We start from the raw sequence: 16,838 nt of genomic DNA on the forward strand, positions 1-16,838 counted from the left end.
AAACTCCCAAAATCAATACCAACCTTCCTTTTATAGTCATAAACCTTGTGTTTAAATTTCATAGATTTCTATTTACTTATACTAACGCTATGGTCCGAAAACCAAGAAAAATGCTTATATGGGTCCCTTTTTGGCCCCTAATTCCTAAACTGTTGGGACCGAAACTCCCAAAATCAATACCAACCTTCCTTTTGTGGTCATAAACATTGTGTTTAAATTTCATTGATTTCTATTAACATAAACTAAAGTTATAGTGCGAAAACCAAGAAAATGCTTATTTGGGCCCTTTTTGGCCCCTAATTCCTAAAATGTTGGGACCAAAACTCCCAAAATCAATACCAGCCTTCCTTTTATGGTCATAAACCTTGTGTTAAAATTTCATAGATTTCTATTCACTTTTACTTAAGTTAGAGTGCGAAAACTAAAAGTATTCGGACGACGACGACGACGACGACGACGACGACGACGACAACGACGACGCCAACGTGATAGCAATATACGACGAAATTTTTTTCAAAATTTGCGGTCGTATAAAAACTTGCATTAAGATATCGTAAATATACATGTATTTCTGTATGCAGATTTTTAAGAAATTGTAATATTCAATCTGTCATTTTAGTCACATCTTCCAAAATCGCAATAATAAACGCATACAATAATTTCTGAATTATAAATTTCTGAAAGTTTTGTAAATTTAGAAATTTGTGCATGCATTTATAATAATGATTGTTGAAAAATGCACCAAAAAACTAACATTATTATTATAATTTCAGGAAATGATGAACAGAAAAAATGCTATCAAATTTAACTGGAGTTTTCAATTTTTTTTAAATTTTAGTAATGATTAAATAATAATGAAAATTTCTGAATTTATAGTATATTAAGATGAAGAAAAATCAACAGGATTCAGAAAGAGGTTGATTTTTATATATATTTCGGTCACCTTAACTTATATATAACAATATACTTTTTCGGATACTTGATATGATATCATTACTTTAAAAAACAAAAGTATCAAAACATGTTCTTAAAATAAAATCTTATGTGAAACCAATACCACAAGATTAATGAAACAAATGATTTTTTTCTCATCTCATATCCTTATAACACATGGCTCATTACTGAGCATTAAAACTCAATATTATATCTCATCGTAAGGACTTATCTAACCTAATAGGATATTGATCCTGTATAATGTGTTACTAAGTCAAATCATCTGTTCGAAGTAATTACATATTATAAAATGTTTATCAATATTGGTGGACTAGCCATAATTTAAACAACAATATGTTTTTCCTAATTTAATTTTTCAAACCTTTTCCACTTCAACAGCGATTATCATTTTTTATCACTAAAATAACTCAGTGGTTTTGACACAAAATATCGGTCCTTTGGGGTAAATTGTATTACTGTTCACAAACTACATGGTATAATCATTATAAAAATATCATAGGAAGAATTCTAATTATATCTTTCCTGTCTTGTGGGAATTTTGAAAAGAAACACTGTATAGCTAGGCTATCCTATTTGTTATATTCTAAGAATAGCTGCATGCTACCAATTTTTTATAACCTACATTTGCAAACATCTTAAAACTAGCAAACAAATTTCATAGATGCTATGGAAAATACAAAATATTTAAAAATTGAGAAATTTCAATGCACTGCAGGCAATCAAAAAGTGGTGCAGTGATTTCTTTTATATAGAATATCCCATGGGTCAAAGAAAATAATGCAAGATATATTTATCAATAAAGCATTTTTTTTTATTTTACTTACATATTTGCTGGAGTTAAGGTCAACTCCTGTTCCTTGGAAATCTTTGACCTTTTTCTTTAGGAACTGATCTGTGATTTTGAGCTGTTTGGCAGAGTCTTTGATGAAGAAGTATAAATCTTCTAAATCAGAATCAGAGTCATAGCCATGCTTACTGCTCTGATTGGTCTGAAAAGGTAAAAAAAAATATTGTCATAACCATGCCAACTGCTTAATCCTAAAAAAATATATATCAGAACATCTGCCGTAAAGTGAATTAAGGAATCAAAGAATTAATGAAATACCTGAATGAAAATAGACCTATGACAATCTGAGAAAGAAATTTCCTATTCCAAGCCTTCAAGTAGACAGTTTTCATTTTAAATTCTATGTACTGTGCTCTGACTTCCAAAAACCCATATAAAGGGCCATTAGATATCATAGCAATCTCAAACTAATTAGTGGGATACTATTTCTATGTGAATTAAGTGGGTAAAGGGACAACTATGTTTATATTTTAGTGTATATCAAATTTGTCAAAGACCAGATTGAGACCAGGCTAATATGAACTAGGAATATACAGTACAACCTGCCTTACCAGAAATTCTTCATGATTGAATGTTTTTTTATGTTCTGGTAGAATAAATCAGTTTTCACATCATCAGGAACAGAAAGGGTAAGGTCAGAATTAATTTTACAATACTGCAACGATTGAATCAGATGACACAATAACGAAACTAAATACAAGTACCCTATGCAATTGCAAATTTATATCAAACTACAACATTGATAAAACAAAATGGTTTCATAATAATTTTTAAAGACAAATTCATCCTAATCTGAAGCCCTGTGATAATTTTACATGTTAATGTCTTGTTAACTTGAGATTTAAAGTCACATTGAATGCACTTTAACAATTGCATGATTATTTTGATATAAGACACCAGACCACCCATCTTAAAACATGATCTTTGTTGGGGTACTGAAAAACTCAATACATCTTACAGGTAAATTGTGCAGTTTTAAAAATGAACTATGATAGAGACGTAGTCACGCAGGGATGATATGGAAACTATGCAGAAATGACTCAAAATTGTGCATCTGGTGCATATATCTGGTCATAGTTGAATTAATTCATTATGTGTTGCATATTTTACCGTTTAAAAAAATATTTATTTTTAGCCTTCAAAATATTTCTAATCATGCAAAACACATAACCATCTCATTTTAGCAAGAAAATATCAATAAATAATTTGAATTAAAAGCACTGCCGTATTATTATCCAAATTAATTGGTTCAAGAATAGACCACAAAGGAAAAACTTGAGAAATTAAACAGTGGAAGTTTTGTTCATTAATGAATATTCCTAATAAAGCTTCACCGCAACTGTTACGAGTCTATAATTAGCATCGGAAATAACTTTCCTGTCATCATATTGGATAATTATAATTTTTTGACATTATGTCTTCCTTTACATCAGAGAAAAAAACACAATTCTTATAAAGTAAAGACTAAAATAGCTTATATATCCTGACAAATTATATTCAAGCTTTTAACTATTTATTATCTTTAAAATTTACTGAAGCTTCTTTATAATCTAGGTGAATAATTAGGATAAACGCCTACATGGATCTTGAAAGTCAGCCTGCTTCCATTTCTGTGACGAAAAAGTATGCCAACAAATCAGAGGACTGCCAGTCACTGGAGAAAATTAAACATGGACAGTTTTGCTTAGTATAATAATCATCCCTAATGAAGCTTTCTCACTGCTTAGTTCAATAATTAACCTAGGAAATAGCTTTCCTGGTGATTGTAATTCACGACATTGTTTTTCACAAAAGATTATCTATAGAGCAGGAAAAATCCTTCTAACTTAGTAATGCTAAACAAGCACTTTTGTCTTAAACAAAAATCCCTTAAGCTTCAGAATCATTTATTGGCTTAAATTAACTACAGTTAAAAAAAACCAAGATGTACTTTCAACATTAATCTCAAATTCAATGCTATGCCTAACAGGAATACGATCAACCATCTAAACACTGGTGCTTCTCATAATCATTTCAAAGTACAATTATACTGTTGAATTCAAATTTGAAAAAAAAATATTGATCCATCATTGTACTAAACCATTTTAATTATACCACATGATTGTTTCCCCCCTAAAATATTTATATTCTTATTCGTCATGTATGTTAAAGACTTGTGCGTTTCTTAACATGAAAACCAGATGCATTTCTAGCTACATTGAAGTCCTTCTGCTGTTGTTTTTTCTATGTTCGGGTTGTTGTCTCTTTGACACATTCCCCATTTCCATTCTCAATTTTATACTTAAATTTTCTTTTATCTTACATCATATTCTTTCTATGCTTACTAAGGTACATATGTTCAGCATTTAATTTTTCATTTTTAATCATGACACAGGAATTCAATACTCAAATAAAACAATCGTGATGTCTTTGTCATTAATAACAAATAATCGGATTTATTTTTACAAAAATATTTTATTGCAGATTTTTTAATGTGAACACTAGCAATAAAATTTGTACTTTGTATTTACATGGCTGAAATATGTGAAACTGCACGTAGCGAACACTGTGTAACATGAATATGCATTTTGCATTATCAAATAACGGACTTGACATTTTTATGTTCTTCCAACTTTTAACCCAACCATTGTTCATCAATAACATTTTTCTTGTTCTATAACCGTTCTATTAATAAACTGATAAAATCTTTTCAACTAGCAGCACTTGGTCTATAAAAATCACATCTAACCATCAATTTGTAAAATTATTTTTCATTCACAAGCAATTAAACAGATCATCCATTTACGACAGATCAAATTATTCGCTAATAAAATTTCTCTATTTGAATTTGTGATTCCAAATGATCACTTTACACCCACACTTCTTGATCTAACAGACAAATTCTCGACAATATCTCATTAGTCACAATTAATGACAATCACAAAATCAATAAAGAACAAGCTAAAAGAAGTGTACCAATTTCTTAATGAAATTTGCCATTTCCCCCAGAAAGAGCATAAGAAAATAACCCTTACAAATCCTTACCAATTTTGGCTTTGACTTCTTTTTAGCCATAACATCTCTCACAATGGAAGAGGACTGGGCAGAGGTTATTTCCTCATCAAATTCCAAGTCCTGCTCTAGCTGGGCCCAGGAGATAGGCAATTCTTCTTGGTCCTCACCAAGGGACGTGTAGACTGTTTGCTGTTTATAGAAAAAGACATATATTGTAGTAACAAATATAATTTTCATATCTGAAGTTTGACAGTGATTTGATTTACAAGATAAAATTTTGTCATATAACCACATGCATAAATAATGAAACTACAAGATTGTAAAGAAAAAATGCTTGTCTTCATTTCTTGCTCAATTTCAATGTACTTTTTTCCTCTAAATTTTCCTCTGATTTTAAGTAAGAAATAGTGCTATCTAACTACTTTTGTTGTTTTAAGAATTGTTGCACATCAAATTGATATAAATATATTGTATCAATAACACAAGAGTGCACACACTGAAATGTCTCGCCTTCTTTACTAATCATTGATATTATGTTGATAGTCCTAAAAATAAAGCTTTATTACAACTGTCACATAAACTTAACATTAACCAAGACAGCTTAACAAAGACTAATGAACCATGAAAATGAGGTCACGGTCAGATGAACCATGCCAGGCAGACATGAACAGCTAACAATGCTTCCATACATTAAATATAGTTGACCTATTACTTATAGTTTTAAAAAAATAGACCAAAACACAAAAACTTAACACTGAGCAATGAACTGTAAAATTAAGGTCATGGTCAAATAAAACGTGCAGGACTGACATATAGATCATAAAATATTTCCATACACCAAATATAGTTGACCTTTGGCATATAATATTAGATAAAAAGACCAAAACTCAAAAACTTAACTATAACCACTGAACCATGAAAATGAGGTCAAGGTCAAATGACATCTGCCCGCTAGACATGTACACCTTACAATCATTCCATACAACAAATATTGTAGACCTATTGCATAAAGTATAGGAAAAACAGACCAAAACACAAAAACTTAACTACAACCACTGAACCATGAAAAATAGGTCAAGGTCAGATGACACCTGCCAGTTGGACATGTACACCTTACAGTCCTTCCATACATGGAATATACTAGTCCTATTGCTTATAGTATCTGAGATATGGACTTGACCACCAAAACTTAACCTTGTTCACTGATCCATGAAATGAGGTCGAGGTCAAGTGAAAACTGTCTGACGGGCATGAGGACCTTGCAAGGTACCCACATACCAAATATAGTAATCCTATTACTTATAATAAGAGAGAATTCAACATTACAAAAAATCTGAACTTTTTTTTCAAGTGGTCACTGAACCATGAAAATGAGGTCAAGTACATTGGACATGTGACTGAAGGAAACTTCCTAACATGAGGCATCTATATACAAAGTATGAAGCATACAGGTCTTCCAGCTTCTAAAATATAAAGCTTTTAAGAAGTTAGCTAACGCCGCCGCCGCCGCCGTAGCCGCCGCTGCCGGATCACTATCCCAATGTCGAGCTTTCTGCAACAAAAGTTGCAGGCTCGACAAAAACTGACCATATGTCTCTGAAAATTAGTTGTTTCTGACATGAAATCAGTGCTTTTACTGGTACTTGTATGCATTTTTTTCTTTAGATGTATAGTTTTTTTTGCTAAGAGATACAGGTGGTATACATGACAAAGGTTATTTATCCACAGTAGTTAAGACAGAGAAGCAGTTTTATCATTTAATTCTTGTTTGGTTTCAGAAGTGTTTACTAACATAAGACTGGGAAGCAGCACTATCATCATGGTCATCTGATGATCCCTGTTTTGTTACATACCTGGTGGTAGTTATCCCACCAAACTGGTTCTGACATGGAAGCAGTACTATTGAGTGGATCCTCATCCTCTGTACAGGATATGTCCGTCTGGGCTGTCACGTAGGCATCTGACACTGAAAAATAAATCAATGATGAAAACTAGATTTCTAATTTTTATCTACACTGATTTACTTAAGATTAATAGAAATCTATATATGAGTTGATTTCATTCTGTATGGTATCTTTTAATAGCAATCCATTTTTACTTTAAATGTCAATGTTTAGTGTTTTCTAGGTAATTTCATACAACACAGTTCATTTAAGTCGCCTTGGATATTTTATTCTTATTTCTCTAGAAACTTCAAATATTGTGTTTTATTCTTATTTCTCTAGAAACTTCAAATATTGTGTTTTATTCTTATTTCTCTAGAAACTTCAAATATTGTGTTTTATTCTTATTTCTCTAGAAACTTCAAATATTGTGTTTTATTCTTATTTCTCTAGAAACTTCAATTATTGTGTCTTATTCTTATTTTTTTTACATTAAATAAATCAGGTTCTGATATTCGGCCAAAATAAACCTTTATGTTTATGTCTACCAAGGGGAGTTGGACATTGTTGTTTAAGAACCATTACAGTTCAAAAATTTGTGGTTAATCACTGTATAATGTCCAAACATTTCTCTGCAGTCTTTAAAAATAAAATCATTGTAACTATCTTATGTTTTTGTGCTAGGTGGCAGAAAACAGTATTTTTTGTTTGGCCTTAAGAAAAATAGGGCTCATTTGAAGACAAATCATATATTAGTAAATTTTCCTAAATTATGATTTTGAAAATCCATTGACAATAAATACTATATTGACTGAATGGTCAATTAAATAAGTAGTGAAATTTTAATTGACCTTAATGGAATGTACTTTTCATTGATATTTGTGTAGCTAATATATATCTACCATTGTTCAAATAAAATACACACTGTATATCTCTATTAAAATAGTCAATATTTTAAAAATGACCTGTGTAGAATTCAACTTAAATTCAATATTTTTTTAAGGGGAGAGACTTCTCCAATCCATGATGAATGCTGGGTGTAAAAATGGCAAAATAAAATTCTTTTTGGCGCGTTACAAGTTTTGATTCTTAATCTCAAAGATCTCTCAAAATCAAAATTAATAGTTAAGTTTCATACCTTCAGTTTCTGGATCAGTAACTTCCACACGTGGTGTAGTATCATACAGTTTTCTCTTAACACCACATTTGGGCAAAGTCGATGAACGGAACTGTTTTGGAGTTTCATATTCCAATGTATTTATTGACGTCTCTGATTTGGACAGTGTCACAACCTCTTTATCACTAACATCACTGAACTGAATCACGCTCCATGGTCTATCTTTTCGTTGTTTTCGCTTTTTCAGTTTTGATGTGTCGTGGAACCTAGGGAGAGTTGTGGGTGACAATGAAGCATCGGAATTGAAATCCAGCCCCAATACGCTATCACACAATATTTCCTGATCATCTGTTGCTGTGGAGAACTCATCAGCGCCTTCATCACTATCCTCGCTACTTGCATCACATGAACTGATCTCAATTATCTTCGGAGGAGATTCAGATTTCCTCTTTACAGGAGATCTCCTTTCTCTTTTGGGAGACTTATTTTCACTGGTTGGTAATTTTTCACCAACAAGTGTGTCAACCTTTTCAATCAGTTTACGAATATCATCACAATCAGATTCTGTACTGGTGTGACCAGTATTGATAGGGGATACAGAGGTACCACTGCTATAACCAATGTCTCGGCTCTCAAGTCTGTGTTTGTTCCTTCTCAGCATTTCTAGGTCAGAATCGCTGCATTCCGATGACATTTTAAACTCCACTTCACTGACGACTGCACTGTCTTTTCCGCTGAAGTCCCCGGAGGCATGAGAAAGGCCACAGTTAATGTCAGTCTCTTCAACACATGTACTACTATCCTTTTGATCGCTATCTTCTGCAAGGGGAGATTCAACAAAATCGGCACAACGATTATTCACAGTGAAACTATCATCAGTGAGAGGACTGGATCCAAATTTTTCCCATCCAGAATTTTGTGGTATCCAACCTGATAAGAATGATGCTGATGAAAATGGTTTCTGAAATTAAAAAAATAAATACATTAAAACATGCACCTTGTAAAATTAAATATATTTGATGAAAAAAAATCTCAATTTTGTAAACAAGGTTTTTTAGCATACCAAAATCAAGTTTAAACTATCTGTTAATAATGAGATTTGGCCTTATGAGCTTTTTCTCCAAGCATCAAATTACTTTTAGCCCTGCTGAACTATATAAACTCATACATTCATGAATATATCTTCATCTTTATAAGATAATTCATAACAGTATAATGCTAACCAGGATATACTATATCCTTTAAGATGCACTGATACATATTTTCATTTTTAATAACAAAACAAAATTACTTCAGTCTTGAAAAAAATCCTTCTCAATACTTAATCTACAAATTAAACTTGACAAAGGTGTAAAAATCAATTCCCATCAGAGAGAAAGTCATAATTACAATTTTTATTATTCAACGTAATGATTTAATCTGGACATCATAAAAAAGCTGATAAGTCTTTTAATATAAATTATTACGTTAAGGAACAAAGAAGAAAGTTAACAAAGAGAAAATAAAAACCATTATAGCTTCCAGCATCATTCCCACATTTATTATTAAACTTGTAAGACTCTCTGTTCTTTGAAAGGTAAAGAACCATTTAGTATCCATGGAAACATCACTGAAGCATGAACTGTGAACTTTCCATTTTGTTAAGTTTTGATTGAAAATTTTATAATAACACTTAAAATCCAGGTATAACTGATGCAAATAATTTTTCATGTTTTTAATATCAGAAAAATGTTACGTCCTTTTGATCAAGTCCAATTTAGACATTAAATTTACATCAGAAGATTTTATGGGTGTTTTTGTACTTGTCCTTGAACATTTTCAACCCAATCTCCCAGGATTTGAGACATGTCATACAGTATGATATTATTTATACAAAGTTTTATATGTAACTGACACAGCCATATACGGGAGTATATATTTACCGCTGTTTCTATGAGAACATTACATAAATTTGGAAATAGAAGTATACCCTATAAATTAAGCATGAAAATTATTATTTCATTTTTAAGTACTAAGTTATACATAATTTAAGCTCAGAGCCTTTAAGTTTATTTAAATATTTGTTTAATATTGATTAATCTAATCCAATTTTCTGCATCTGTGTAATATTTTCTATTTCTGATGCAATATTTGTTTTTAGCGCCTAAAGGTATATCGAACACAACTTTATTATATGCATGTGCGATATTTACAGTTGATGTAATGCCGTCTGGCATGAAATGCACATGAGGTTTAACATGGTAAAGTATTGAGGTACTTGTGTGAATTGCAAGAGAATAACAATTGACCTTTTTAATAATGCAAAACATGGTTTTTTTCTGATTACCATGATTACCAAAATATTAAGTTTTTATGATTGCTGACCTTAAAATTAAAACTAGAGGCTCTCAAGAGCCTGTGTCGCTCACCTGTTACTGTATTTACTGATGTCGGTCATCTTGGTTGGTAGGTGGGGTCATTAGACACTTTTTAAGAATAGATACCCTAGTAATGATTGTGGCATAGTTTGGTTAAATTTGGCCCATTGTTTTAGGAACGAAGATTTTTGTACAAGTTATAAAAATGACGAAAAAATGTTCAATATTGACTATAAAGGGCAATAACTCCTTAAGGGGTCCTCTAATAATTTGATCATGTTGACTTATTTGTAGATCTTACTTTGCTGAACATTATTGCTGTTGACAGTTTATCTCTATCTATAAAAGTATTCAAGATAATAACCAAAAACTGCAAAATTTCCTTAAAATTACCAATTTTAGGGCAGCAACCCAATAACGAGTTGTTGGATTCATCTGAAAATTTGTGAGGGGATAGATCTTATTCTGATGTACATTTAAATCTTAAAAATTTTGCCCTTAACGTCTTAGTTTCAAAGATATAAATCAAAAACTGCATTTTACAACTATGTTCTAATTTTAGTCATGTCGGCCATTTTGTTTGGAAGGCGGGGTCATCAGACACATTTTTTAAACTATATACCACAATGATAATTGTGGCCAAGTTTGGTTAAATTTAGCCTTGTAGTTTCAGAGAAGAAGATTTTTGTACATGTTACAAAATATAACGAAAAGTTGTTAAAAATTGACTATAAAGGGCAATAACTCCTTAAGGGGTTGACTGACAATTTTGGTCATGTTGACTTATTTGTAGGTCATACTTTGCTGAACATTATTGCTGTTTACAGTTTATCTTTATCTATAATAGTATTCAAGATAATAACCAACCAGATGCTCCGCAGGGCGAAGCTTTATACGACCGCAGAGGTTGAACCCTGAACGGTTGGGGGCAAGTATGGACACAACATTCAAGCTGGATTCAGCTCTAAATTTGGATTGTGATTAAATAGTTGACACAGCATAGGTTTCTGACACAGAATGAATGTGTTCTAATGAACTTAATTTTTTTGTTTTCTCTTAGAGCAATTCACTATGCTGTTGAATATTAATCCTCTCAAAAAAATGTTTGAAGAAATTTTCTTTTTATTTATGAAATTTCAAATGAGATAATTGAACCAAATTTTTTTAATCACATCCCCCTTTCCCTTATTCCAAAACTAATCTCAATTAAAATTTCTAATGGAGTTTGCAACAATAACTACTCATTTAAATACATCATAAAATATTAAGATGTAAAAAAAGTGCTTGTTATCACTGAATGGTAAAGATTATTTTAATTTATCAGTTGGTAGTAAAAAGTGAATATACATTGTATATTGTATATATAACAAAGATTTAAGTTGATTCTGGACAAAGAAAGATAACTCCAAATAAAAAAAATCTTACAATTAGATATTTCTAGCTTACTATTCTGTACAAAGAAAGATAACTCTAATTAAAAACAAAATTGCTATTTCACAATATTTTGCAATAAGATATTTCTTGCCATTGCGCAATACTGTGCAATTGAAAAGACTTGCTATTGCACAAAACTTAATATAATAATTTTAGATCCTGATTTGGACCAACTTGAAAACTGGGCCCATAATCAAACATCTAAGTACATGTTTGGATTCAGCATATCAAAGAACCCCAAGATTTCAATTTTTGTTAAAATCAAACTAAGTTTAATTTTGGACCCTTTGGACTTTAATGTAGACCAATTTGAAAACAAGACCAAAAATGAGGAATCTACATACACAGTTAGATTTGGCATATCAAAGAACCCCATTTATTCAATTTTTGATGAAATCAAACAAAGTTTAATTTTGGACCCCGATTTGGACCAACTTGAAAACTGGGCCAATAATCAAGAATCTAAGTACATTTTTAGATTCAGCATATCAAAGAACCCAAACGATTAATTTTTTGTCAAAATCAAACGAAGTTTAATTTTGGACCCTTTGGACCTTAATGTAGACCAATTTGAAAAAGGAACAAAATGTTAAAAATCTACATACACAGTTAGATTCGGCATATCAAAGAACCCCAATTATTCAATTTTGATGAAATCAAACAAAGTTTAATTTTGGACCCTTTGGGCCCCTTATTCCTAAACTGTTGGGACCAAAACTCCCAAAATCATTACCAACCTTCCTTTTATGGTCATAAACCTTGTGTTAAAATTTCATAGATTTCTATTTACTTATACTAAAGTTATGGTGTGAAAACCAAGAAAAATGCTTATTTGGGTCCCTTTTTGGCCCCTAATTCCTAAACTGTTGTGACCTAAACTCCCAAAATCAATACCAACCTTCCTTTTGTGGTCATAAACATTGTGTTTAAATTTCATTATTTTCTATTTACTTAAACTAAAGTTATTGTGCGAAAACCAAGAATAATGCTTATTTGGGCCCTTTTGTGGCCCCTAATTCCTACTCTGTTGAAACCAAAACTCCCAAAATCAATCCCAACCTTTCTTTTGTGGTCATAAACCTTGTGTCAAAATTTCATAGATTTCTATTAACTTAAACTAAAGTTATAGTGCGAAAACCAAGAAAATGCTTATTTGGGCCCTTTTTGGCCCCTAATTCCTAAGATGTTGGGACCAAAACTCCCAAAATCAATACCAACCTTCCTTTTGTGGTCATAAACCTTGTGATAAAATTTTATAGATTTATATTCACTTTTACTAAAGTTAGAGTGCGAAAACTAAAAGTATTCGGACGACGACGACGACGACGATGACGACGACGACGACGACGACGACGACGACGACGACGACGCCAACGTGATAGCAATATACGACGAAAATTTTTTCAAAATTTGCGGTCGTATAAAAACTGCAAAATTTCCTTAAAATAACCAATTCAGGGGCAGCAACCCAACAACAGGTTGTCCGATTCGTCTGAAAATTTCAGGGCAGATAGATCTTGACCTGATCAACAATTTTACCCCATGTCAGATTTGCTCTAAATGTTTTGGTTTCAAAGATATAAGCCAAAATATACATTTTACCCCTATGTTCTATTTTTAGCCATGGCGGCCATCTTGGTTGGATGGCCAGGTCACCGGACACATTTTTTAAACTAGATACCCCAAGGATGATTGTGGCCAAGTTTGGTTAAATTTGGCCAAGTAGTTTCAGAGGAGAAGGTTTTGGAAAAGTTTACGGACGACGGACGACGGACGACGGACGCCAAGTGATGAGAAAAGCTCACTTGACCTTTCAGGTCAGGTGAGCTAAAAATATGGGCCATTTTCAAGAAAATGTTTGAATGTTACGTTATCTCCTGCATGAAAATCAAAATTAATGTAAGAATTTGATGACAGCATATGGATTTAGGCCTTTTTCTGTCCATTATACATGATATACATGTAGAAAAAAAATCCTAATTTAGCAATCAACAAAGGAAATTCTGAAATGCATTTGGAAAGTTGAACTTGAAATAAGGTTCATTTTAATATCTACATTATAAATGAAATGATCCTTTTGAAAAAGACACAATTTTGAAGACAAATATCCAACTGACTGACTATTCATACTTCCCGTTTGTAACCCGAATTTTGACATTTTTTTTTATCTTGGCCTAAGATCACTATTAAACTTCTTTTTCAACATCTATAATTTGTATGGCCTAAGAGCACTTTGTAACTTTTAAATTAACCTCTAAGTAGCACTGTAGGTAGAAATGGACAGATTCAAATTTGTTGTCTGCCTAAATGGCAGCAATTTCATTGTGTCTGTCAAGACCAAATCTAATGGAGACAATGTTTTTATAATGAATCATTCGTGTTTAATTTCCAAAGATAATAGTTTCTAAAATATTACAGCCAAAAAGTTTTGTTTGCTACTTCAAACTTTCTAAAAATTAGATTCACTTCAGTTGAAACACCTTTTAAACAAATTCTTATCACATTTATTTTAATGTTTTAAAACGTGAAAGTTGTATAAAAATTACAACTTCCTGGAAACGGAACAAGAAATCAGAGTGCAAACTACTCAATCAATTACCATAAAGTCATTGCAAACTATTTGACATCAAGTTTTAAAAAAGAATTGTAAGGAACTCACACGTCTGAATTAAAATCCTAAAACTCTAAACAAAGTATCCAAAATGCTCAGCTCAATTCAGTTTAAGTGATAAATGTTAAACTTAGTCTCCATTAATTCACAAGAAATTGATAAAATCCTAACGTGCTTCATACCTGGATATCACCGAGAGAATACAAAGAGATCACCTGAAAGTCAATTTACCTGGACTTCTGCAGATTGTGCATTAATTCATTGATTAAACAGAATATTACGTAAAATGCACTTTTTTCTTGCATCCATCATTGATTAAGCCAAGAGGGGACATGATTTCTCTATTTGCAAAGTACTGTGGGACTACCTGCATACGTGGTACCGGCCACGAGCATATGACATAGAAATCACTTCAACAGCTTGGGGATTCAATTCTTACCTGCAAGATTGATCAATTTATCCTTTTATCCAATTTATAATATCTTTTTTTAGTTGACTAATGTAATCGATATTCGATGTAAACCTTATTTGCTAAAGTACTTTATAGAACTTTTCCATAATCCAAAGTTTTTATGTATTAGATATACCTTGAGGGCGTTAGCCAGAACGCTTGTGTTTAATTTACACCAAGATTTTATTGTCAATGCGGAATGATAGTTTTAAATAATTTAGGAGGGGGGTCTTTCAGCAATTTGATTATATGTTTTTGAAAAGCTTAATGAATTCAGGGTATCCATAAAAAAATATCGAACTAGTTATTTTAACACAAGAAAAAAGATTATTTTTAAGGTCATATTTTTATCTCCAAGCAACAATTTCATTCATAAAAAGAAAGCTTGCAACAACTAAAAATACATCCTAAACAGATACCCTTTGACCCAATTTTGTGGTATAGTAAATACTAATTTGACCCAGTTTCGGTTTCCTAAATAAAAATTGATGTATCCCTGAAGAAATAACACAGCAAATGATTGTAATCATTGATTTCTGTTCTCTAAAGTAAATACTTTCTTGTCTCCTTATTTAAAATTACTTCTTCATTTATCATTCAATTCTTATTAAATTTTCTCCCTTTCTTTATATTCTTTGTCAATACCTTACACAGTTAAGAACTTGATTTAACCAGATGCTCCGCAGGGCGTAGCTTTATACGACCGCAGAGGTTGAACCCTGAACGGTTGGGGCAAGTATGGACACAACATTCAAGCTGGATTCCGCTCTAAATTTGGATTGTGATTAAATAGTTGACACAGCATAGGTTTCTGACACAGAATGAATGTATTCAAATGAACTTAAAATTTTTGTTTTCTCTTAGAGCAATTCACTATGCTGTTGAATATTAATCCTCTCAGAAAATGTTTGAAGAAATTTTCTTTTTATTTATGAAATTTCAAATGAGAAAAATTGAACCCAATTTTTTAATCACATCCCCCTTTCCCTTATTCCAAAACTAATTTCAATTAAAATATTCTAATGGAGTTTGCAACAAATTACTACTCATTGAAATACATCATAAAATATTAAGATGTAAAAAAACTGCTTGTTATCACTGAATGGTAAAGATTATTTAAATTTATCAGTTGGTAGTAAAAAGTGAATATACATTGTATATTGTATATAACAAAGATTTAAGTTAATTCTGGACAAAGAAAGATAACTCCAATTAAAAAAAATGCTTGCAGATATTTCTTGCTTACTATACTGGACAAAGAAAGATAACTCTTAATTAAAAAAAAATTGCTATTTCACAATATTGTGAAATAAGATATTTCTTGCCATTGCACAATACTGTGCAATTGAAAAGACTTGCTATTGCATAATACTTAATATAATAATTTTAGATCCTGATTTGGACCAACTTGAAAACTGGGCCCATAATCAAAAATCTAAGTACATGTTTAGATTCAGCATATCAAAGAGGCCCAAGAATTTAATTTTTGTTAAAATCAAACTTAGTTTAATTTTGGACCCTTTGCACTTTAATTTAGACCAATTTTAAAACTGGACCAAAAATTAAGAATCTACATACACAGTTAGATTTGGCATATCAAAGAACCCCAATTATTCAATTTTTGATGAAATCAAACAATGTTTAATTTTGGACCTCGATTTGGGCCAACTTGAAAACTGGGCCAATAATCAAAAATCTAAGTACATTTTTAGATTCAGCATATCAAAGAACCCCAAGGTTTCAATTTTTGTTAAAATCAAACTAAGTTTAATTTTGGACCCTTTGGACCTTAATGTAGACCAATTTGAAAATGGGACCAAAAATAAAGAATCTACATACACAGTTAGATTCGGCATATTAAAGAACCCCAATTATTCAATTTTGATGAAATCAAACAAAGTTTAATTTTGGACCCTTTGGGCCCCTTTTTCCTTAACTGTTGGGACCAAAACTCCAAAAATCAATACCAACCTTCCTTTTATAGTCATAAACCTTGTGTTTAAATTTCATAGATTTCTATTTACTTATACTAACGTTATGGTGCAAAAACCAAGAAAAATGCTTATTTGGGTCCCTTTTTGGCCCCTTTTTCCTAAACTGTTGGGACCTAAACTCCCAAAATCAATACCAACCTTCCTTTTGTGGTCAAAAACATTGTGTTTAAATTTCATTGATTTCTATTTACTTAAA

General features: G+C 31.5%; 1 protein-coding gene across 5 annotated transcripts in view; it reads right to left on the reverse strand.

Annotated features, from left to right (window-relative positions):
• Positions 1-16,838, reverse strand: part of LOC134711374 (uncharacterized) — a 77,103-nt gene that overhangs the window by 11,363 nt on the left and 48,902 nt on the right. For all 5 annotated transcript variants that reach the window (XM_063571929.1, XM_063571930.1, XM_063571931.1 and 2 more), the window contains 4 exons: positions 7,817-8,756; positions 6,649-6,761; positions 4,826-4,984; positions 1,779-1,943 (listed from right to left, as the gene is read on the reverse strand). In XM_063571929.1, coding sequence (XP_063427999.1) covers positions 1,779-1,943; positions 4,826-4,984; positions 6,649-6,761; positions 7,817-8,756 — 1,377 coding nt within the window. The remainder of the gene's footprint in view (positions 1-1,778; positions 1,944-4,825; positions 4,985-6,648; positions 6,762-7,816; positions 8,757-16,838) is intronic.

The sequence above is a fragment of the Mytilus trossulus genome, chromosome 3, assembly GCF_036588685.1.
Source record: "Mytilus trossulus isolate FHL-02 chromosome 3, PNRI_Mtr1.1.1.hap1, whole genome shotgun sequence".
Classification (NCBI taxonomy): domain Eukaryota; kingdom Metazoa; phylum Mollusca; class Bivalvia; order Mytilida; family Mytilidae; genus Mytilus; species Mytilus trossulus.